Genomic DNA, 24189 nt, shown 5'->3' with positions numbered 1-24189 from the left:
TTGAAGTAATTGCAAGGCCAGCAATATATAATTAGAGAGTGTGGCTGAAAGGACTGGATTAGTCCCCAACACCTGCTACGTCTTTGGATTAGAGAGGGAGAGGAAGAGAGAGGGATTGAGAGAGGCGTGTGGGGGAGATGAGAATGGTGCATGGAAAGTGGAAAGCAAAGAGAGAGGGCAGTGTGTTGACAGTGTGCATACTGTAGGTGCTTGCATGCTTGCCTCCGTGCATGTGATGTATTAGCAAATAAAAATGTAATTCATCCAGACGTTCCATTATACTATTGTTTTTTTCATATGATGTATCTCGATGGCTTCGTGTTTGAATCTGCTTGCTAATTCAGTGGAACGTCAAATCTTTAGTGGAATGGTAGAACACTAGTTGATTTGTATCTCGGTGTCCACCCAATTAGCCTTGTGGGGTTGCTATTGTGATTTTTTTGGTATTGTCAAACATATTCCTACAGTTGATGTGTAATAAGGCTGAGATTACAGTATTATGTTGAGATAAACAGTCAGTTTAATTAGCTGTGTTGTGCTAAATTGATTTGACACTTGGTTTACCCTCATTAAAAACACGCTATAGAGATGAGTTTCTTTGAAGTATAGCTAGCATTCTGCATCCTCATTTACATACACTTAAATTCTTTGTGAGGATTCTTGCCTTTTTCCATTTAAAAACCTCCACCTTTGTCTCATTTTTATTTTCATAGCTATCTACTCACAAAACAGATTACTAAATCAAATGTAATATGTTCACTCACATTCACAATATTATATAAACCTCTAATACAGAACTCATCCGAACAACTTAAATTCCCAACTGTAATGTAATTTTATAAGAAGTAGGAAGAAAAATGCCTCTTTCCCGTCCTTCACTTTCTCTCAAGTCGATTCTGACGTGAATTCTCAGCCCCAGTTGCATTATCCAATTGCCTCTCCCCGAGTGTCTGAGCATTGTCACGTTAGATTTAAAAATGTTCTGTGTATTGTCATTTTGGATTTGCATCTCTCTAAGAAAATCCTGGGGTAACTTTTCACAAGAACAGCATCCCCTTGTATTAGCTGCTTGGAAAATCTGATCTCAAGAAATTACTTTATTTTAATAGTTTCATGGTCACACAAGTAATACGGATTAAAAGTTTAAATGTATTTTATTTTTTTCGTTGATTTCAGTTTATGTGACAAAACAAGCAAGTAGATTGTAGAGAGTCATTGTACCATCTAAACCACTGTGAAATATATTTTCCATAATATATATTTTTTCAGCTGTTTGAAGCTGGTGTACAAAACAGAAAGTAAAATACACAAAAACGAAACTTCAGAACGGAAAGCATAGAAGTAATGCACCTAGAACAGATTTACCGCTTCTTGGATTTACTTTCAATGAGAATGACAGATCTATGTGAATTCGCCCCAAAAGTTACATATTGCAGCTTTAATCCTCTCATTAGACTGAGTAATCATTAAAGGGATAGGTCATCGTCATTTCACTATTGGAACTCATTCCTCAGAGATTATTTTTCTAAATTACCTGCAAAATCAGCGGGTAGATACTTCCCTTGAGAAGGGGGCTGAATTTACTGATTCAGCCTCGGTTTCAATTGTCCTCATTAGGAAATGCAACTGAGAATGAGTTTTGGGTCTTGGAGGCGGGCGTTGATGTGGGTGTCTCTTGTGTAATAATATTAATACATTTTATTTGGGGAAGGCCTTTCAAGATACACAAGGACATCTTACATTAAAAGTAGGCCTACATAAAATCAAGTACAGTACATAAAATCAAATGCACCAATTAATTGTGCAATTTAAAATCAAAGCACTAGATGAAACAGGAGGGAGGGGTTGGGAAGAGGATAAGATCCCAGTTTAGGGTAAGGGTTTGGGTTGGGGACACACACAGGGATACATAGGGAACTGGGAAGGCACAGAAGAGGGTGGTAGGACAGAGTCAATCATGGACGCTAGCCTATAAAATATAAGCATCGTTGAAGAGGTTTGTTTTGAGGAGGTTTTTGAATGTGATGATTGCATGTGGTATGTGTAGGGGGAGTACATTCCAGAGCCTGGGTGCTGAGCAGCTGAAGGCCCTAGCACCTATGGTAGAGAGGTGGAATGGGGTTGTGACAAATAGGGCTATCTTCTGTATACCACCACTACCTTGTCACAACATAACTGATTGGCTCAAACACATTAAGAAGGAAAGAAATTCCACAAATTAACTTTGAGAAAAAAACACCTGTTAATTTAAATGCATTCCAGGTGACTACCTCATGAAGCTGGTTGAGAGAATACCAAGACTGTGCAAAGCTGTCATCAAGGCAAAGAGTGGCTACTTTGAAGAATCTCAAATATAAAATATATTTTGATTTGTTTAAAACTGGTAAGAAGCTCGTTGACATCCATGGTGCAGCTGTGGCAAGGCTGAAGTGGAGATTAGGCCAGCTTCAGCAGCCTCGGTCTCTCTAGTTGAGGCTTAGGTCTGAAAAATAATCACACAATCCTCCCAGTTACTCACAACTGAATGGAGGAGAGAGAGAGAGAGAGAGAGCACTTGTATTTGTATCTGCATTCTCCTTAAAATTGTATGTCTGCAGCAATGTTTAATAGGCTTGCATTGTTGAGAGCACGTCTTAAGTCTTGTTGTCACACACTGTCTGGACTGAGAGTGTGACAGAGCTTTACGTACAACACAAAGCTAATCAGAAGGCTTTACCTCTCCGAACAGATGTAACCTGCGGGATGCTGGTTCCGTGAATAGAGACCCTAAAAGTCCTCATCAATACCACTTTCATGGATGTGAACATATTTACTGCAACAATGAAAGTCAAAGTCTCTCATTAGATGTTGGGGTGAAAGGGGATGTGATGCAGAGGGCGATACCCTATAGAAAACTTAACGAGCGATATAGCTGGTGTTGGTTGGCCACAATGAAGTTGTTTAGCTTTTAACTCACCCTTGGATCTTGTGCCCTCTGCCTTGAATGAGAACACGAACAAGACTAGAATAGAGTGTGTCAGTGTCATCTAAGGGACATGGGAGGGTTAGTGGTCCTGGAACACTCATATCTATAGCTTTGAAATACTTTGAAAGGCTGGTCATGGCTCACATCAACACCTCCATCCCAGACACCCTGGATCCACTCCAATTCATATACTGCCCCAACAGAACAAGAGATGACGCAATCTCTATTGCATTCCACACTGCCCTCACCCACATGGACAAATTGAATACCTATGTAAGAATGGTGTTCATTGACTACAGCTCAGCATTAACCACCATAGTCCCCTCCTAGCTCATTACCAAGCTCAGGACCCTGGGACTGAACACCTCTCTCTCTCTCTCTGCAACTGGATCCTGGACTTCCTGACAGGCCGCCCCAAGTGGTAAGGGTAGACAAAAACACATCTGCCACAATCACCATCAAAACAGGGCTCCTCAGTGGTGTGTGCTTAGTGCCATCCTATACTCCCTTTTCACCCACGACTGAGTGGTCACGTACGACTCCAACACCATCATCAAGTTTTCTGAAGACACAATGGTGGTAGGACTGATCACAGACGGCAATGAGACAGCCTACAGGGAGGAGGTTAGAGACCTGGGAGTGTGGTGCCAGGACAACAAACTTTCAACATCAGCAAGACAATGGAGCTGATTGTGGACATCAGGAAACGGAGAGCTGGGCATGCCCCCATTCACATTGACAGGGTTGTAGTGGAGCCGGTCAAGTGCTTCAAGTTCCTCTGTGTCCACATCACTACGAAATTAACATGGTTCACACACACCCACACATTTATGAAGAGGGCAAGACAACGTCTCTTCCCCCTCAGGAGGTTGAAATGATTTGGCATGGGCCCTCAGATCCACAAAAATGTTTACAACTGCAACGTTGATAGCATCTTGACTTGCTGCATCACCGCTTGGTACGGCAACTGCAAGGCACCCGACCGCAAGGCACTAAGGAGGGTGACGAGTAGGGCCCAGTGCATCACTGCGGCCAAGCTCCCTTGCAATCCAGGACCTCTATACCAGGCGGTGTCAGAAGAAGGCCCAAAAGGTTGTCCAAGATTCCAGCCACCCAAGCTGGAATTTATCGATAGCCTAGCATAGCATTATGTCCAGCTAGCAGCAGGAAGCTTGGTCACGAAAATCAGAAAAGCAATCAAATTAATCGTTTACCTTTGATGATCTTCGGATGTTTTCACTCACGAGACTCGCAGTTAGACAGCAAATGTTCCTTTTGTTCCATAAAGATTATTTTTATACCCAAAATACCTCCGTTTGTTGGTCACGTTATGTTGAGAAATCCACCGGAAATAGCGGTCACGACATCGCCGAAAAAAAATCCAAATTATATCCATAATATCGACAGAAACATGGCAAATGTTTTTTATCATCAATATTCAAGGTGTTTTTCAAAACATCTATTCGATAATATATCAACTGGCTTTTCAGTAGGAGCGAGAGGAAAAATACCTACCTCTGTCTTTTACGCAAGATTCTCTCTGAGAGCCCTCACCTGTCCACTTACGCAATGTAGTCGTTTACGCTCATTCTTCAACATAAAGGCATGAAACTACGTCTAAAGGCTGTAGACACCTTAGGGAATACGTAGAAAAAGGAATCTGGTTGATATCCCTTTCAATGGCCAATAGGGATGCATAGGAACACAACGGTTTCAAAATAAGAGGCACTTCCTGATTGGATTTCCCTCAGGGTTTCGCCTGCAATATCAGTTCTGTTATACTCACAGACAATATTTTGACAGTTTTGGAAACTTTAGAGTGTTTTCTATCCTAAGCTGTCAATTATATGCATATTCTAGCATCTGGTCCTGAGAAATAGGCTGTTTACTTTGGGAACGTTATTTTTCCAAAAATAGTGCCCCCTAGTTTCAAGAGGTTAACAGCTTCTACCCCCAAGCCATAAGACTCCTAAACAAGACTACTAAATAGCTAATCAAATGGCTACCCGGACTACCTGCATTGACCTTTTTTTGCACTAACTCTCTTGGACTTACTCTATGCAGTACACACACACTGGATTCTACCCACACATTCATACATACTCACACACACACACACACACACACACACACACACACACACACACACACACACACACCCTAGCACATCGACTCCGTACTGGCACTTCCTGTATTTTTAAAAAAATTTTTTTATTCTCTATTTGTTTTGTGATTTTTTTTGTTGGGGGGGGCTACAGGTACATTATCCATTTCAAATGACAAATTTATAAAACATGTACCCATAGGCTGCCAGTCAAAAGAAGAAGAAAAAACTAAGAAATAAAGTACATACTAAGTTATGCTATAAATGAAATATGAACAGGAAAATAAAATAGAAAATAAGTGTACCTCCACCCCCAACCTCCCATCCCATTCCCCCAACTCCACCCATGTTTTTGATGTAACTTATGAACCGCTTAATGCAAATCTCTACTCTGTGTGAACTGTATGAGTGTGTTTGTGTTCAGCTTTGTTCACTCTCCCCATTCACGCTTGGTTGATGGGTGCTGAAGGGTCCAGGGTGTGAAACTGTAGGGGTCAAGCGGTGGGAGCCAAACCTCAGACACTGACACATCCTTTTGAACACAGAGTTTGATCCACCATGTCAGGTATAGAGTAAAACCGTACTTCTTACACAGCCTCTTATAGAATACTCCTGGTCTTTGGATTGGTTCTTACAGCATGGTGTTTTTCACTTGATTGAGGACATTAATTACTTTTCAGTTAAGTTTTTTTGGTGCTTTTTGCATGGAAAATATCATGTTTATTGTATTCTTTCAAAGATCAAACACAATTAAACCTGCAATCGGTTCGACATCAGTACAAAACAAATGAAATGCTTATTGATCTGTTTTTCGTAAATCTTTGGATTTTCTCCCCACTAATTTCAAAGCCTTTGGTAAACCTCAGCACATACTAAAATGATCCTGTGATTGATTATATTGGTCTAAGGTCTAAGATATCGTGAGTCTAGAAACTCTGCTATGAGTCGTCAAGGCTTACACCTTATGAAAGGCATTATCTTTAATATATATTCAATATCTACAGAACTCACACAAAGTGCCTGGTCTCTCAATTAGAGAAAACGCTCTATTAACTAAATACTAATTAAATAATTACATAGCTATTGTTTGAAACATATCCTCATATGAGCGGCAGGTAGCCTAGCGGTTAAGGGCGTTGGGCCAGTAATTGAAAGATCACTGGTTCGAATCCCTGAGCCGACTAGGTGTCGATGTACCCTTGAGCAAGGCACTTAACCCTAATTGCTCCAGTGTCGTTGCCAATAATGGCTGATCCCTGGCTGTGACCCAACTCTCTGAGAGCATCTCACGGGGAGTGGGAAATGCACAAAAAAAATCCTAATAGGACAAATGTTATCACCATTATTATTAGATCCATAAAAGGTATAGTAAAGTGTAATTCCACCGACGTACCTTCCCATAGCTTCTGAAATAGAAATCTATTTGATTTGCAATATCAGCCCTGTCTGGTACAGTAGCATGGTTCTGCATGTCTTTTGATATTTAGAATAAATGTCACCTGGTTTTCAACCTTCCCAACTTTCCCATGTTACCCCGCTCCTCCACAAACTCTGCTGGCTTCCAGTCGAAGCTTACATCCACTACAAGACCATGGTGATTGCCTACGGAGTAGCAAGAGGAACTGCCCCTCCCTACCTTCAGGCTATGCTCAAACCCTATACCCCTACCCTAGAACTCCGTACTGCCACCTCTGTTCTCTTGGCTCTCCCACCCCTACGGGATGGCACCTCCCGCTCAGCCCAGCACAAGCTCTTCTCTGGCCTGGCACCCCAATGAACCAACACTTGCACTTGACTCCTCCCCTTCTAGCACTGATTTAGCTGATAACTACTTTATTGAGGAAAAGTGAAGTTTCTATTCCTGTCATATGTGGTTGTCCCACCTAGCTATGGTAAGATGTTAAGATGTAAGTCGCTCTGGATAATAGCATCTGCTAAAATGTCAAATGAAAAAAAGGGAGTCCTCTGCCCTCCCTCAGTGGGCTGGTCACACTGTGAAGTCTGAAATAGATTAAATGCTCAGTGGAGAAAAACCCATAGGTAGGAAAGCTTCTGCAATATTTTTTTTGCAAGGCTTCTCACCACCTGCAGAAGTTTACTTGTGTGAGTGTGTCAACATGACCTCTTTCCTGTGTGAGTTTTGTAAGTGTTAGATTGATAGAGTAAGTGACTAGAAGTGCATGAATCTTCCATTGACAGAAATAGTGAAAGCCATTGCTTTTGCCATTGCTTTACTTTCTCTACAAAGTTTAAGTGTAATTAACATTATAAAGCAACAAGGCTCCATCCCCCTCTGTAATATTATCTGCAGTACAATTTATGACCAAGATATTCCAAAAAGATGTCCCTCTCAAGTTACTGAAGCGAAAGTATGAAAATGCATTGTTTTGAGATTAATGAACCTGCACGGGTCCCTGTCTTCCACTTTAAATTAAATTCTTAAAGATCTATTATTCAAATGGGGTTGTGTCCAAGTCAGCAGGAGATAATGGTGTGTCCTCTTGATTGCAACACAGCTGCATCAAACATGCCGTGCTCCAAACATGGAGCATACACTTTAATGGGGAAAATGTAGATCGTTAATAATCCTCTGACTTCCCTGGAACCTCCTTCCTGTATGTTACTGCATTAGGCCATTTGATTAAAGCGTGAAATACAATGTTTTATACTGTCATGTCTGTGACTATCATTAAATGTGTTATTTTATATCAAATCAGTCTTCTAGGTTTAATTATTACGTGTTTAAATAATCATGTAAACAATAATTAACTAGGAAGTCGGGGCACCACGGAAAATGTTGAGATAACAAATATAACTCTTCAGATATTTTAATATCTGATCACTTAGTCTTTTATTAATTAATTATTACCTCATCACTTCTCATTCCAAACGCCTTAAAATTCTTGGTTATCTGCATGATCCCTGTCCATAATGAATCAGCAATATATAAATTGGCTTAATTATTTATTTACTAACTAACTAGATAATCACACAGAATTACATAACAAACAATACATATTGGTTACTAACAATGATAGAAAAGTCCCTAGAGGGCTAAGCCAATATGACCACTTGGTAGACAAAGGAAAGGGGTGGGGACTGAGAAATGAAAAACAAAATAGATTCACTACACACCGTCTATAATTATATTCATTGAAATGCTAATCCTTTGCACATGAAATGCCGCTCATTCGAGAATAATTGCAATTTATATATTTACGCCCGCATGTCGTTGTTGTCTTCTCTGTTGGAATCCTTTATCGTTCTGTAAAGTTCATCAGAGTCTCTGGTTAACTTTCCAAGAAGTCACAAAGTCTTTCATGGTTGTAGGTGGTTAGAATGGATACTTAAGAGTACCATTCAGAAATGTTCTCATAGAATAGTTGCTTCGGAGGTTGTCAGTATTCTCGTTCTAGACATACTTCATTTCTAGCTGCAGACTAGTAATTATACGTCTAAGATTTGCTCTTATTCTGCAGTGATCGATAGTTTCAGAGTTGAACAATTTCCAGCCGTGTAGCCAAACACTACAGTTGTATGGTCTAATGGTCTATAGAATTGTAGCTATTCCAACGTGGGAAATCTGACAGCTGGGAAATATACACTTTAAGAGTTACAGTTATGTGTGTTTCCTGTTCTTCATGAGATCACCAAATGAAACTCACATGACATGACTGTCCCTGTTTAGGTCTATGATCCTCCCCCCAGGGCATGTCATGACAATACTGTGTAATTAAAATATCCATAACATACAGTGGGGAGAAGAAGTATTTGATACACTGCCGATTATGCAGGTTTTCCTACTTACAAAGCATGTAGAGGTCTGTAATTTTTATCATAGGCACACTTCAACTGTGAGAGATGGAATCTAAAAGAAAAATCCAGAAAATCACATTGTATGATTTTTAAGTAATTCGTTTGCATTTTAGTTTTAGTTAAGCCAGGTGAGGTTTCCGCATATGTGTGGGGTGGGACGTCAGTCCGGCATTTTGAGCGGGACTGACGGCTCTAGAGTGAAATAAAACTAGAAAAACTAGAAAAACAGCAGTACACAAGGCATATTGACATTAGAGAGAGGCATAAAGCAATCACAGGTGTTGATCAGGAGAGCTAAGACAACAACGGGTAAATGGCGATGAATGGGCAGAGCGCGTCAGTTACGTACATACAGGAGGCTGGGGCTGACAGGTAAACAAAATGAGGTACCATGTTATTGAAACAGTCCAGGGGGCATCAGCTGTGTAGCCAAGTGATCATAGGGTCATAAGAGCAGCAATAGATTAGTCAGGGTGCTGTTCGACAGTCACTACTATGGTAGGCGAGCAGGGGACACAGCGTTCAGAAAAGCTAAGCTAGCAGGCCGGGGCTAGAAGATGGTTCTTTGGCGACATCTAACAGAATAGCCTGTTGAGACCACATCGGGCGATCACGTCGGCAGTCCAGTCGCTTTGGATCGGCGGGGCTCTGTGTCGACAATAAAGGGTCCAGGCCAATTGGCAAAGGATGTATTGTAGCCCTAGAATTAGCTGGTGTCGTGTCTTTACTATCATTAACTGAAGACTGCTAGTTTTTATCAAAGATTCTCTGTAATTAGTTGCTATGCGATCAACTGATTAATCACGTAAATAATTAACTATGAAATCGGGGCACCAAGGAAAAATATTCAGATTACAAAGTTAGCATTTCCTAAAATAACTTTTCAGATATTTTATCTGATCAATTAGTCTTCGAATTAATGAATTATTTACTTTACCTCACGTTAGTCTAGGGGGATGGGGTTGCTATACTCTGCTATACTCTGGACCTTGGCTAATGCCACTGCCACGAAGCTAGCACCAGTTAGCGGTGAGCCAGGCACATCTCCCTGCTAGCAAACTAAATTCTACAATACCTCTTTCGCCATCCGGCTTGGATTCCCTGTCGACACGGCCCCCCGCCACACCACCACGACTGGTCTGCCGACGAATATCAATCCGCTGTGCCTTCAACCGTCTGAGCAGACCCCCCCCCTACCACCCCCGGGCTACTAACTTTAAACGCCTTGTCGCCTGCGTGCTAGTGTAGTGGCGGCTTCCCTGTTCCATCTACTGCTGCCCACTGGACACTATGATCACTTGGCTACATAGCTGATGCCTGCTGGACTGTCCATTAATCACGGTACTCCATTCTGTTTATCTATGTTTTATCTGTCGTCCCCAGCCGCGAACTCAGGCTCTGTGTGTAGTTAATCCGACCCTCTCTGCCAAGTCATCGCCATTTTACCTGCTGTTGTTGTGTTAGCTGACTAGCTGTTGTTGTCTCACCTGTTGTTTTAGCTAGCTCTCCCAATCAACACCTGCGATTACTTTATACCTTGCTGTATGTCTCTCTCAAATATCAATATGCCTTGTATACTGTTGTTCAGGTTAGTTATCATTGTTTTAGTTTACAATGGAGCCCCTAGTTCCACTCCTCACACCTCTGATACCTCCTTGGTCCCACCTCCCACACATGCGGTGACCTCACCCATTATAACCAGCATGTCCAGAGATACAACCTCTCTTATCATCACCCAGTGCCTGGGCTTACCTCCGCTGTACCCGCACCACACCATACCCCTGTCTGCACATTATGCCCTGAATATATTCTACCATGCCCATAAATCTGCTCCTTTTATTCCTTGTCCCCAACGCTCTAGGCGACCAGTTTTGATAGCCTTTAGCCGCACCCTCATCCTACTCCTCCTCTGTTCCTCGGGTGATGTGGAGGTAAACCCAGACCCTGCATGTCCCCAGGCACCCTCATATGTTGACTTCTGTGATCGAACATCAGAAGCCTCCTCCCTAAGTGTGTTTTACTCACTGCTTTAGCACACTCGGCCAACCCTGATGTCCTTGCCGTGTCTGAATCCTGGCTTAGGAAGGCCACCAAAAATCCTGAGATTTCCATACCCAACTATAACACTTTCCGTCAAAATAGAACTGCCAAAGGGGGAGGAGTTGCAATCTACTGCAGAGATATTCTGTCATATTTTCCAGGTCTATGCCCAAACAGTTTGAGCTTCTAATTTAAAAAAAGAATCTCTCCAGAAATAAGTCTCTCACTGTTGCCGCCTGCTTACCGACCCCCCTCAGCTCCCAGCTGTGCCCTGGACACCATCTGTGAATTGATCGCCCCCCATCTAGCTTCAGAGTTTGTTCTGTTAGGTGACCTAAACTGGGATATGCTTAACACCCCGGCAGTCCTACAATCTAAGCTAGATGCCCTCAATCTCACACAAATCATCAAGGAACCCACCAGGTGCAACCCTAAATTCGTAAACACGGGCACCCTAATTGACATTATCCTGACCAACTTGCCCTCCAAATACACCTTTGCTGTCTTCAATCAGGATCTCAGCAATCACTGCCTCATTGCCTGTATCCGCTATGGGTCCGCGGTCAAACGACCACCCCTCGTCACTGTCAAACGCTCCCTAAAACACTTCTACGAGTAGGCCTTTCTAAACAACCGGGCCCGGGTATCCTGGAAGGATATTGACCTCATCCCGTCAGTTGAGGATGCCTGGTCATTCTTTAAAAGTAACTTCCTCACCATCTTAAACAAGCATGCTCCGTTCAAAAAATGCAGAACTAAGAACAGATATAGCCCTTGGTTCACTCCAGACCTGACTGCCCTTGATCAGCACAAAAACATCCTGTGGCGGACTGCAATAGCATTGAATAGTCCCCACGATATGCAACTGTTCAGGGAAGTCAGGAACCAATACACGCAGTCAGTCAGGAAAGCCAAGGCCAGCTTTTTCAAGCAGAAATTTGGATCCTGTAGCTCTAACTCCAAAAAGTTCTGCGACACTGTAAGGGAGACACCCTGGACCCAAACTGTTACAGACCTATATCCATCCTGCCCTGCCTATCTAAGGTCTTCGAAAGCCAAGTCAACAAACAGATCACTGACCATCTCAAATCCCACCGTACCTTCTCCGCTGTGCAATCCGGTTTCCAAGTCGGTCACGGGTGCACCTCAGCCACACTCAAGGTACTAAACGATATCATAACCGCCATCGTTAAAAGACAGTACTGTGCAGCCGTCTTCATCGACCTGGCCAAGGCTTTCGACTCTGTCAATCACCATATTCTTATCGGCAGACTTAGTAGCCTCGGTTTTTCTAATGACTGCCTTGCCTGGTTCACCAACTACTTTGCAGACAGAGTTCAGTGTGTCAAATCAGAGGGCATGTTGTCCGGTCCTCTGGCAGTCTCTATGGGGGTACCACAGGGTTCAATTCTCGGGCCGGCTCTTTTCTCTGTATATATCAATGATGTTGCTCTTGCTGCAGGTGATTCCCTGATCCACCTCTACGCAGACGACACCATTCTGTATACTTCTGGCCCTTCCTTGGACACTGTGCTATCTAAACTCCAAACGAGCTTCAATGCCATACAACACTCCTTCGTGGCCTCCAACTTCTCTTAAACGCTAGTAAAACCAAATGCATGCTTTTCAACCGTTCGCTGCCTGCACCCGCACGCCCGACTAGCATCACCACCCTAGATGGTTCCGACCTAGAATATGTGGACATCTATAAGTACCTAGGTGTCTGGCTAGACTGCAAACTCTCCTTCCAGACTCATATCAAACATCTCCAATTCAAAATCAAATCTAGAGTCAGCTTTCTATTTCGCAACAAAGCCTCCTTCACTCACGCAGCAAAACTTACCCTAGTAAAACTGACTATCCTACCGATCCTCGACTTCGGCGATGTCATCTACAAAATAGCTTCCAATACTCTACTCAGCAAACTGAATGCAGTTTATCACAGTGCCATCCGTTTTGTTACTAAAGCACCTTATACCACCCACCACTGTGACCTGTATGCTCTAGTCGGCTGGCCCTCTCTACATGTTCGTCGCCAGACCCACTGGCTCCAGGTCATCTACAAGTCTATGCTAGGTAAAGTTCCGCCTTATCTCAGTTCACTGGTCACGATGGCAACACCCACCTGTAGCACGCGCTCCAGCAGGTGTATCTCACCGATCATCCCTAAAGCCAAAACCTCATTTGGCCGCCTTTCCTTCGAGTTCTCTGCTCCCTGCGACTGGAACGAATTGCAGAAATCGCTGAAGTTGGAGACTTTTATCTCCCTCACCAACTTTAAACATCTGCTATCTGAGCAGCTAACCGATCGCTGCAGCTGTACATAGTCCATCGGTATATAGCCCACCTAATTTTACCTACCTCATCCCCATACTGTTTTTATTTTATTTACTTTTCTGCTCTTTTGCACACCAGTATCTCTACCTGCACATGTTCATCTGATCATTTATCACTCCAGTGTTAATCTACTAAATTGTAATTATTCACTCCTATGGCCTATTTATTGCCTACCTCCTCATGCCTTTTGCACACAATGTATATAGATTCTTTTTTTTCTACTATGTTATTGACTTTATTGTTTATTGTTTACTCCATGTGTAACTCTGTGTTCTGGTCTGTTCACACTGCTATGCTTTATCTTGGCCAGGTCGCAGTTGCAAATGAGAACTTGTTCTCAACTAGCCTACCTGGTTAAATAAAGGAGAAATATATATATATATTTTTTAAATACTCAAAGTGGCCAACGTCATGACATACCCCCCTGGCGGTTTGGATCTTGTTTTTCCTGCAGGTTACAAATCAACATAAAATCCTGAACATGTGATGTCCTGTTTGTAGATCATCGTTGCAGTCCCCTCTGGTGGTTGAACTTGGTAGGCTTCTTTGAAAGCGGAGCAGTCCACCACAAGGATGACAGTTGATGTCCAGTTGGTGATCGCCGTTGCGGTCCCTTCTAGTGATGTACCTTGGTAGGTTCCCGGGAAGCTGCAAAGTACCCCAGAGAGGGCCAGGGGAAGTCCTGGTTGGTGATCGCCGTTGCGGTCCCCCCTCCCCCCCTCTGGTGGTTTACCTTGGTAGGCTCCCTGACAGCCGGGCAAGCCGCCACAAGGATGGGCCGTGGGTAACCGGATTTGGGGTCGTCGTTCCGGACCCGTCATCTGGTCGTCGTCCAGACTGGATGATCTGGGCGTCGTCCAGACTGGATGATCTGGGCAGTAATTTAGGCAGATGTTAACAACGCACACACACTCATGAAATATATTTAATTACATTTGTTCCCCAATGAGAGGCGTTGTGGCACTAAGTGATGGTTGTATGGGTCTTTGTTTATGGCTCTATCACTTCCTAAGTGTCAAAGGAACTGAACCGAAAAGGAATGAAAGCATAAACAAAAGATATACAAAATATAGTTCTCACACAAAAAAATCATCTAATTGGACTGTATTCTAAATACGTCCAATGTTCTGGCAAAATTACTATCATGGCTTTGTCTCTAATGCCATATCTGGGGTTTTCCTACTTGGTGTATTGCTTAGGCACTATCCTAAGTTGATAACTATATGATAAGTTTACAGCTGTAAGGCACTAGTTTTGGTCAGTCTACAGGGATGACCTATGGACTTCTGGGAAGACAACTGGAGAGTGCTGTAGAGTCAAAGGCCTAGAAGTAAATGTTCAACTTTATTTACTAAGGCTGGTATTTTGCTTGGACCCTTAAGTGGTCCTAGCATAAATCCTAATTGTATGTTCCGTTGTGTATGTGCGTTTATGCTTACACAAGCGCGCCTGTCAAGTGGAGAAAACCAAGTTTTCTTGCAGATTACCACTTGTTCAGAATGAGTCTGACGTAGTCAGGTAATTTTCAGGTCAATGCCTGAAGGTCAGTCAGAATTGGTGTCGAGGGAGTCTGTAGTAGTTTTTACTACAAGTCACTGTGTCTTCCACTATTGTAGTGGCGATAGGTATGAAGTCTCTTTCATAGCTATGTTATCCACGGAGGAGCTAACCTCGTGACGGAAGTACTCTTTAAGTATTGGACCAGTCGTACGTGGTGTGATCGTGTTTAATGATTCTAATAATTTTCCTCCTGAATGGAGGATTCTATTTATTAGTGACATGTGTGTTAACCATTGGAAGAGTGCACTGGAGATTCCCTTCCACGTGTTGCACTCTGAGTGACTCCTATGTCGCTATTGTCAAGGGTAATTTGATTGGTTAGGTCTCTAACCTTCTTACTGATTGTAGCTAGACTGACTGTCGCTGGTATTGGTACTGGTGCTCAAAGGGACCAGTTATCCTACCGATTTATTCTGAAATATTATACTACCGGAACACATGATTGGAGCATTTTACTAGTTGTATTGTAGTTGAACCTACACATGGCAAGGAATGATGATTGTTGGCATTTGTTTTGGAGGTGGACAAGTCCACGGGACTTCCTTTACGACCAGTGTGGTACACCTCAGTACTATCTTAGATGTGTTCTAAGATAATCCCCGTCTAGGGGCCTGTCTTACCGTTGTCAACTTTTGATGCCTCAAAAGCTGCGCTTGCAAGCTCTCTGAGTTGAAAGATAGGCAAGCCAACGTGGGCGGCAGGGCCCAAGTAGGTAATGAAGGTAGGATACATGTTCGACAGGAACATTTGTTTAAAAGGTAACAGGTCTTCCATGCCTGTTTCAGTGAGTAGGCCATTGTAAGCTGAACGAAGCCTATGATAGTAAGCTTGTGGGTGTTTGTTCCGAGCTTGTTTGACGGTGTTAGCCAGTGAACTATCGTGTTTGCAAGTCTCGGAACCACTGAATTCTAATTTCAAAGTTATGGCAAGTTTAGCGTAGTCATTTTGCACGTGTTGCTGTTGTAGACGAATGAACCTTGTCACGTGTCTATTAGACGTTCGCTTCAACAGGTAAACCCTGTCAGAAACCGTAGCATTCGGGTAGCCATCCAACGCGTCCTCTATGTCAGCTAGGAACGTCTCAGTATCGTTTGGCTGACCTGGAACGGGGTCAAAGGTGGGGAAATTCTTGATGAGTTTGTCAAGGTAGAGCGTGACCATTCTGGACTTCCTCCAAATGGTACCTAAGGGTAGTATTCTGCTGCATTGCAGAGTCCACTTGAGCGCTTAGACTACTGATTTTGGACACGTGAGTGTCACACTTGTTCCTTTCCGTCTCAAACTTATCTGTCATGGTTTGCAGATAGAGGTCTTGAGTACGGAGCAAGAGATTCAGTGATGATATTTCCTCTGCTTGCTTAGAAATCAATATTTCCATCTTCATCACCTGAGTTCTCTCATCATTCATTTGGTCAGCGACTTCAATGAGTTCTGCTGATTTGTCATCCAACTTTGTCATTGTGTTCATTAACTGATCGTCTTTGGTCTGCAGCGTTTTGAGTAGAACCGTGTTACTTTGAGTAACGTTCAACAAAACTGCATGCATGTTATCAAGTTGAGTGCTCCTGTTTGTAGATAACTCGTCAGATGTATCTAGTTTGGCGTGGACATCGTCGTATTTAGTTTTGGCTAAATCGAGTTGTTCCTGTAGCATATGATTTTCTTCCTGTAGAAGACAATTTTGTTGAAGAGCTTGTGCTTGTTCATCGTCATTCGTTTTTGCAATTACATTTAATTGTTCAGTTTTCAAGCGCAGTTCCATAGCTAGCAGGTTCTCTCCCTCTGATTGCTTTCACATTATTAGAACATTTTGAAAGAAAAAAATGTTTTCCTAATTTTCCAAAGTTTGGTTTTGGAATATATTGGGAGCTGCAATGACGATTTTAATCAGATTTTACTGATTGATCAAATGTAATGAATAATCAAACCTGTATAGGCTATCTGGAAATTAAACTTTAAATTCACCTGGGAAGTTGGTTCATCTAGGTTACTATTGCAAAGTTTAAGGTGTCTCATTTAATTGGAAGAACCTAGAAAGGTATGTCCGACAATTTAAATAAATAAATAAATTGAATAAGACGATAATACCCAAGCAATTGAGATTGCTGGATTATTTTAACGTGATCCACGTTTGGATTTCCAACACTTATTTTAAGAGATGTACTTCCGATTCCTCACTACCAGTGATGCTGAATGCTGAAATCAAACGGAAGTACAAAGGGCGGGGCTTCCGTCGCGCAAGGCTGAAGAATTTAAACGGAACACAGGAAGTTGAGATGTGTCTGTTACTTGAACTCTATGAAGCATTTATTTAGGCTGCAATCTGAGGTTCAGTTAACTCTAATGAACTTATCCTCTGCAGCAGAGGTAACTCTGGGTCTTCCTTTCCTGTGGCGATCCTCATTAGAGCCAGTTTCATCATAGCACTTGATAGTTTTTGCGACTGCACTTGAAGAAACTTTCGAAGTTCTTGATATTTTCAGTATTGACTGACCTTCATGTGTTAAAGTAATGATGGACTGTCATTTCTCTTTGCTTATTTGAGGTGTTCTTGCCATAATATGGACTTGGTCTTTTACCAAATAGGGCTATCTTCTGTGTATCACCCCTACCTTGTCACAACACAACTGATTGGCTCAAACACATTAGGAAAGAGTAGGAAAGAAATTCCACAAATTAACTTTTAACAAGGTACACCTGTTAATTGAAAAGCATTCCAGGTGACTACCTCATGAAGCTGGTTGAGAGAATGCCAGGAGTGTGCAAAGCTGTCATCAAGGCAAAGAGTGGCTACTTTGAAGAATCTCAAATATAAAATATATTTTGTTTTGTTTAACACTTTTTTGGTTACTCCCTAATTCCTTGTGTTATTTCTTAGTTTTGATGTCTTTACTATTATTATACAATGTATAAAATAGTAACAAATTAAGAAAAACCCTTGAATGAGAAGATATGTCCAAACATTTGACTGGTTTTGTAAATGCAAGCAGAGATTACTGCATATGCCTTGCTACATTACTTCTGAGTATATGTATTTTGTCTTGCAATTTTTTTTCAAAAGGTGGCTCCACATTAACAAGGTCAGAAGGTTTTGTGGTGGAGTCATGGTACCCTAACAAGCATGCCAATCAAACAAGACACAATTGGTTGGTTTCCTCCAGCCAATTCCAAGCCCAGAACTCCAAGGCTGTGTTTCTAGAGGCATCTGAGCAGAGAGAGAGAATGTCTGGCCAGTGCTCGAGTACTGCAGTGTCGGATTCTAATCATTCTAATCCTGATTAAAAAAACAAGGATGAAAATCGTCTAAAACTTAAGTGGCTCTTGAGGAACAGAATTTGGTCATGCCTGGGGTGAGCTATGATGTAGCTTTCTCCACAAAGGGATTCAGAAGTTTTGGAGAGTATGTGGACCCTGATAATTATGCTGCTGCGTAACTGTTAGTTGAGGCATAGTGCTTGCAACACCAGCGTTAATGGTTTGGTGTTTGCATGGGTGACATACTGGACATAAATCTGTTAAATAAATGTAAGTTGCAATGGATAAAAGTGTTATGCTAAATTACAATATAACATACTTCTTCTGTGCAGGCACAGTTCTGGTGGAGAATATGCAGATCAACGGGAGAGCAGAGGACCCAGACAGGACCATCTCTCTGATCCTGCTTGACAACTATGCCTACTGGGTCATCCTGGATCCCCTCAGACAGAGACTGTTCCTCAACAGCACCGGGCGTGTCCTGGACAGAGATGTGAGTATGGACCTGGGTTTGGATACAGTTGTTAGTAGAGGAAAAGGCTTTTACATTTAAAAAAAAATTGCAAGCACAGGCACACTTGCCTACACACACACACATACACAGTTCCACTGATACTTAAATTGTATGCAAATACATTGTAAGCTCTCCAAAACGCATTGATATTCCAAAACCACACAATTATTTTATTATATATATATTTTTTAATTTTATCATGGGGTGGGGGGTAGAATTGATATTGCAGATAGATTGTGGCTTCCATCAATGTAATTGCCTGGATCATTTCCAATCCCCCATATACATATATTTTTGAATATGGTTTCCTTATTATTTTCCCCTAACCCTACCACCCCTGCCCTAATTGGAGTGAACTAATGGACAACACCACTTAGTCTTATTGATTTGAGAAAATAAGACAGGCCTGCTGCATGCTGGAAAGGTTCATCAATGTTGAACTGTTTTTCACAACGAGAACAGTTTGGCCACTGTAAATACTGGTATCAAAACAAGTCCAAGAAAGCTTGAAGTGCTATACAGATCTCACTGTTTTGAGGCTCCTGGTTTGATTGCACTTCAATTTCCTCATTGTAAGGAAAAATCAGTTCTGTTGGATTGATTTGTAACCTCTGCCTCCTTGTCTTGGAGCCCATCCACCACTTCCCCGTTCAGAGTCTGTAAAATCCCAGGACACTGTGAGGTAGAAAAGCATTCTTTATGTGGCTGTGTTGGAAACATTTGGAACTAATCATCTACTGAGTGTGTTCGAGCAGTGTAACAATGTATTTTACAAAGATGATTGCATAATCATTGGTTTATTGAATTGGTTGAATTCTTGTATCTCTTTCTCTCTCTTCTCTCTCTCACTCTCTCACTCTCTTTCTCACCCTCAGCCCCCTTCCTCTATCACCACAATCGTGGTGAAGGTCCAGTGCACCAGTGAGCTGGTTGGGACAGTGATTCTTCACGAGGTCCGGATTGTAGTCAGGGACAAAAACGACAACACACCTCGCTTTCAGCAGCCACGCTACTATGTGGCCGTCAACGAGGTGAGCAAGAGGGAGAGAGAGTTACTACAACAATTGTTGCTTTTTGCTTTGGTGAGCATATCTTTCTGCCCCGGGTAAGTAATTCAGCCTGGCATGACCCTTCCCACAGAGGTCAGCAAAGCCCAGAGGCCTTACAGACAGTGACTCCTATACAGATTACCGTTGAAGCAATTATGTAGTACATTAATGCTTCATTCTTTCAATTACAAAGAAAGGTCAAGGTTTGGTCATCATTGAAATTAAGGACCTACCTAGTTAAAGAGTCAAAGCTTTGTTGATGTAGGCACAGTGGAATAGAGTGTAGACTAGGCTACTCTGCAGTAACAGGAGTATTTTGCACTCGGTTCCCCATCTTATTTTTCTCAGTTTTTTTTATCTGTTACGCCTTCTGCATGGAGACAGAGTAAAACATGACAACAGCTATTCTACGCATATTAGGCAGCAGCTTCCGAGGATAACAAAACAATAGCAGGTCCTTAGATCTCCTGGATATCTGTTCTTCCTCTATTGCATGAAATTGCTCTGACGCATGGACGGTATCACGCTAGTTATGCGCTCCCAGTGAATCATGGGGTTCCTGTCTGTGTTCTCTGCGTGATATAGATGTCACCATACTCCCTATCTAACCCAGAGAGCTCAACGATGCTAGTGTGTGCATGTTTTATTTACAACAAAGTGATAGCTGCATGAGTCAGTACTCTCCCTACCAGTCCATACAGAGAGCACAGTGGAATATCACATTTTATCCAACGGGTGGGTCTAATGCTGAATGGCTAAAACCGCAGTTCCAGCCGGTGTCTATTCCACAAGTTACGGCTAAATCTACAACGTTAAAATGCCTATTTACTCTGTTCCATCTGACTGCGTAATCAACTATCTCATCAACCCAGCCAGGCAATTTATAATCTTGATCTCCACTATAAAAATCATAGATGTTATCTCACATTTCTTTTAGACTAACATTTAGTTTTCAACAGCAGAAATTTGTATAAACCTTGCTGTCTGTCTCTCCAACTTTTGCAACATTGTTTCAGTATTCAAATTCGATCTACAACTGTCGCAAAGTAATGAACGTGTTGGGGATCAGGATGAGACAGACAGGCAGGCAGCTTTTCTCAGCCAGTTGAAATCAAGAATCAGCTACATTTTTAATGGATTTATACAAATAAATGTCAATAGAAAACAGATAAAATGCAGCTAGTTTGCAGTCTCTCCAGCTTCAGTTTGAAGTGATTATGTTAGTTGTGTTGTTGGCGAGCTCCTGTGAACAACCGTGTTCTGACGAGAGAGCACATTTTCTATGCCAGGTGAAATCGCACATCATTAACTCATTAGTTCACAGCTTAAACAAATGCAAATGTAACTACATTTGCACTGTTTGACGTGACTGTAAGTTAGACGTAGTTGGCTAGCTGGCAAGCAAGGGAAAAGAACATTGCCAGTCAGTATGGCAATGGAACATTTAGAACGGACGACTGGGTCGCGTCCATAGATACAGAACAAAAAGACTGGACCCCAGGAAGAGTAGTTGCTGCTTTTGCAACAGCTAATGGGGATCCTAATAAAATACCAAATACCAAAATACCTGTGCCAATATATCCTCCAACACCGGATTCTCTTAAATATTTTGCATTAGGCATCAATGTGTTTAGAATGATATAATATGTTTAATCAAAAAATGTACTTTTGGCTGCAATTTGCAGTATTACTTTTTTTTTTTGACCACAAACTGTTATCTACCTACAGTATGCTTGAATGAAACTTACATTTTGACCAAAACGTCTGCAGAAATGAACAAACAAGCTAATTATGTGGATACAGAATGTGCATACACATTTGAGGATTGATTTTAATCTCCTACATTTGCTGATATAGCTCTCTGAAATTACCATGGTTCTCATCCATCATATCTCGCAGCTGTCAGAGGAAATACATTTAATTTACTGTTGAGTGTCACTGTCAAATACACTAGTTATTTCTCTGATTCTCTTTTCCAAAATGTCATCACATTAATGACACTGGACATGTCTTATTATTTCAGCAAGCTTTTGATATGTACAGATATCAGATCTTAATTTGAGCCAGTTTGCTACAGCTGGAAAATAATCCTGCAGCAACAGAAAATATTAACTATTATGTGGATTAAAATAATGGACATTTTTGTAGAGGTTGATACATTTTTTTGTTTGGGCAAATCAAGTCTGAAATGTCAAAGTGTAAATTACAAACTTTAGAAGGCTTTTTAAACCTCAAATACACTTAAAATGTGCAAATTCTCAGCAAAAAAAGTGAACAAATTAAGATCCTACATAAGACGCCTGTATCGAGAGCCTCCGAGTCAGACAACCATGACTTTTGTCTCCTTTGTTGACACTTCCTATGTTCTTCACTCTAAGTTCCTGTCAGTGAGTATTATCCCAGGAAACATTACTCCCTGAAAAGTGTTCTGAATCAGACTCCACTGCTGTCAAACCTCTCCTGAACTGAGCTCAACTCCCCTCAGGCCCCCAGGTGCTCTAGAACACAGCTCTCCGGAGGCCCCTCTCTCTGCAGCATCTCTCTGAGAGGTTGTTATGGCTGTCAGTGGGGTGCTGAGGCCCCAGAGAAATACTCATCCACAGCTGCCGACGAAAACATTTTCAGTTCAAATCAGTGCATTCATTCACTCTTCCTAACAACAAAGGTCTCCGCTTCTTGCACTTCTGTCAGTATTTGGCCACCTTCCATAGAAGACACTGTGTTCCTGCGATCTTGGGAGGGGTCAGTAATATCAGTGAAATGTAAAATATAGAGTTGTTACAATGTCCAGACAGAGGGACATGCCTGTTGATAGTATTCTGTCTCTATCTCTGCCTCCAGCTCACTCCTGCCGGGACCACCATATTCACAGGCTTCAGTGGAGACAATGGGGCCACAGACATCGATGACGGGCCCAACGGACAGATAGAATATGGCATCCAGTACAACCCCAATGACCCAGTACGTGGATGTAATGATTACTGAATGCAGATTTTGACTTACTGAAGCTATACGACAATGGGACAGCGGAACAATGTCTGTTGACAGTGAAACCTATGACTGAACACTGTCTGTCTGTCTCTCTCTCTTTCTCTCGCCCTCTCTGTCTCTTTTTTCTTTCTCAGGTGTCTAATACAACTGTGGTTGTAGGGAATACTCTCTCTGGAAACATTGTTCTGGCTGAGAGACTAAACTACGAAGAGAAAACACGCTACCTGGTCATTGTTAAAGCCAATGTGAGACACTTTGTTTGTTTCTTTGTTTGTGTGCTCCAGAAGTGTGTGCATACGCATGTGTGTTTGTGCATATTAAATATTAATGAACAATATGTTTTACTTGGTGTCATGGTAGTGAATTGACAGTGATAGTTTTTGAATGTTTAGGACTTGAGGGTCCATGGATCTGTTTGTTTTCTACTCTGGCTAAGAGAATGGATTGGCGTTTTGTAAGGTTTTGGACTGAATGGTTGGTTTAGGGACTTGCTTTGTTTAAAGTGTTAAGTCCTGATGTTTAGAATATAGGGTCAATTGCTGATTGTTACTTTGTTTGGTTTATGCTTCATTAAGTGTGCCATTGCCAGATAAACCAAAACCTTACTACAATGAACAAAAATTTGAAGGCAACATGCAACAATTTCTAAGAGTTATGGTTCATACAGTGGCTTGCGAAAGTACTCCCCCCCCATTTTGTTGCCTTACAACCTGGAATTAAAATAGATTTTGGGGGGTTTGTATCATTTACACAAAATTTACACAACATTTGAAGATGCAAAATATTTTTTATTGTGAAACAAACAAGAAATAAGACAAAAAAACTGAAAACTTCAGCGTGCATAACTATTCACCCCCCCCCCCCCCAAAAAAAAAATCTATACTTTGTAGAGCCACCTTTTGTAGAAATTACAGCGGCAAGTCTCTTGGGGTCTGTCTCTATGAGCTTGGCACATATAGCCACAGTGATTGTTGCCCATTCGACAAAACTGCTACAGCTCCTTCAAGTTGGATGGGTTCCGCTGGTGTACAGCAATCTTTAAGTCATTCCACAGATTCTCAATTGGATTGAGGTCTGGGCTTCTTTGACTAGGCCATTCCAAGACATTTAAATGTTTCCCCTTAAAACACTTGAGTGTTGCTTTAGCAGTATGCTTAGGGTCATTGTCCTGCTGGAAGGTGAACCTCCGTCCCATTTTTGAATCTCTGGAAGACTGAAACAGGTTTCCCTCAAGAATTTCCCTGTATCTAGCGGCATCCACCATTCTTTCAATTCTGACCAGTTTCCCAGTCCCTGACAATGAAAAACATCTCCACATATGATGCTGCCACTACCATGCTTCACTGTGGGGATGGTGTTCTCGGGTGATGAGAGGTGTTTGGTTTGTGCCAGACATAGCGTTTTCCTTAATGGCTAAAAAGGCTATGGTATAGTCTCATCTGACCAGAGTACCTTCTTCCATATGGTTTGGCAAACAATACATTTTCTTTAAGCAATGGCTTTTTCTGGCCACTCTTCCATAAAGCCCAGCTCTGTGGAGTGTACGGCTTAAAGTGGT

General features: G+C 42.0%; 1 protein-coding gene across 1 annotated transcript in view; it reads left to right on the top strand.

Annotated features, from left to right (window-relative positions):
• Positions 1–24189, top strand: part of LOC115135105 (protocadherin-15-like) — a 265480-nt gene that overhangs the window by 64189 nt on the left and 177102 nt on the right. The window contains 4 exon segments of the mRNA XM_029669390.2: positions 18410–18570; positions 19467–19622; positions 22482–22601; positions 22766–22876. Coding sequence (XP_029525250.2) covers positions 18410–18570; positions 19467–19622; positions 22482–22601; positions 22766–22876 — 548 coding nt within the window.

The sequence above is a fragment of the Oncorhynchus nerka genome, linkage group LG10 (genome assembly GCF_034236695.1).
Source record: "Oncorhynchus nerka isolate Pitt River linkage group LG10, Oner_Uvic_2.0, whole genome shotgun sequence".
In the NCBI taxonomy this organism is placed as follows: domain Eukaryota; kingdom Metazoa; phylum Chordata; class Actinopteri; order Salmoniformes; family Salmonidae; genus Oncorhynchus; species Oncorhynchus nerka.
The sequence above is the reverse complement of the archived record's forward strand: the minus strand, read 5'-3'. Positions and strand labels throughout refer to the sequence as shown.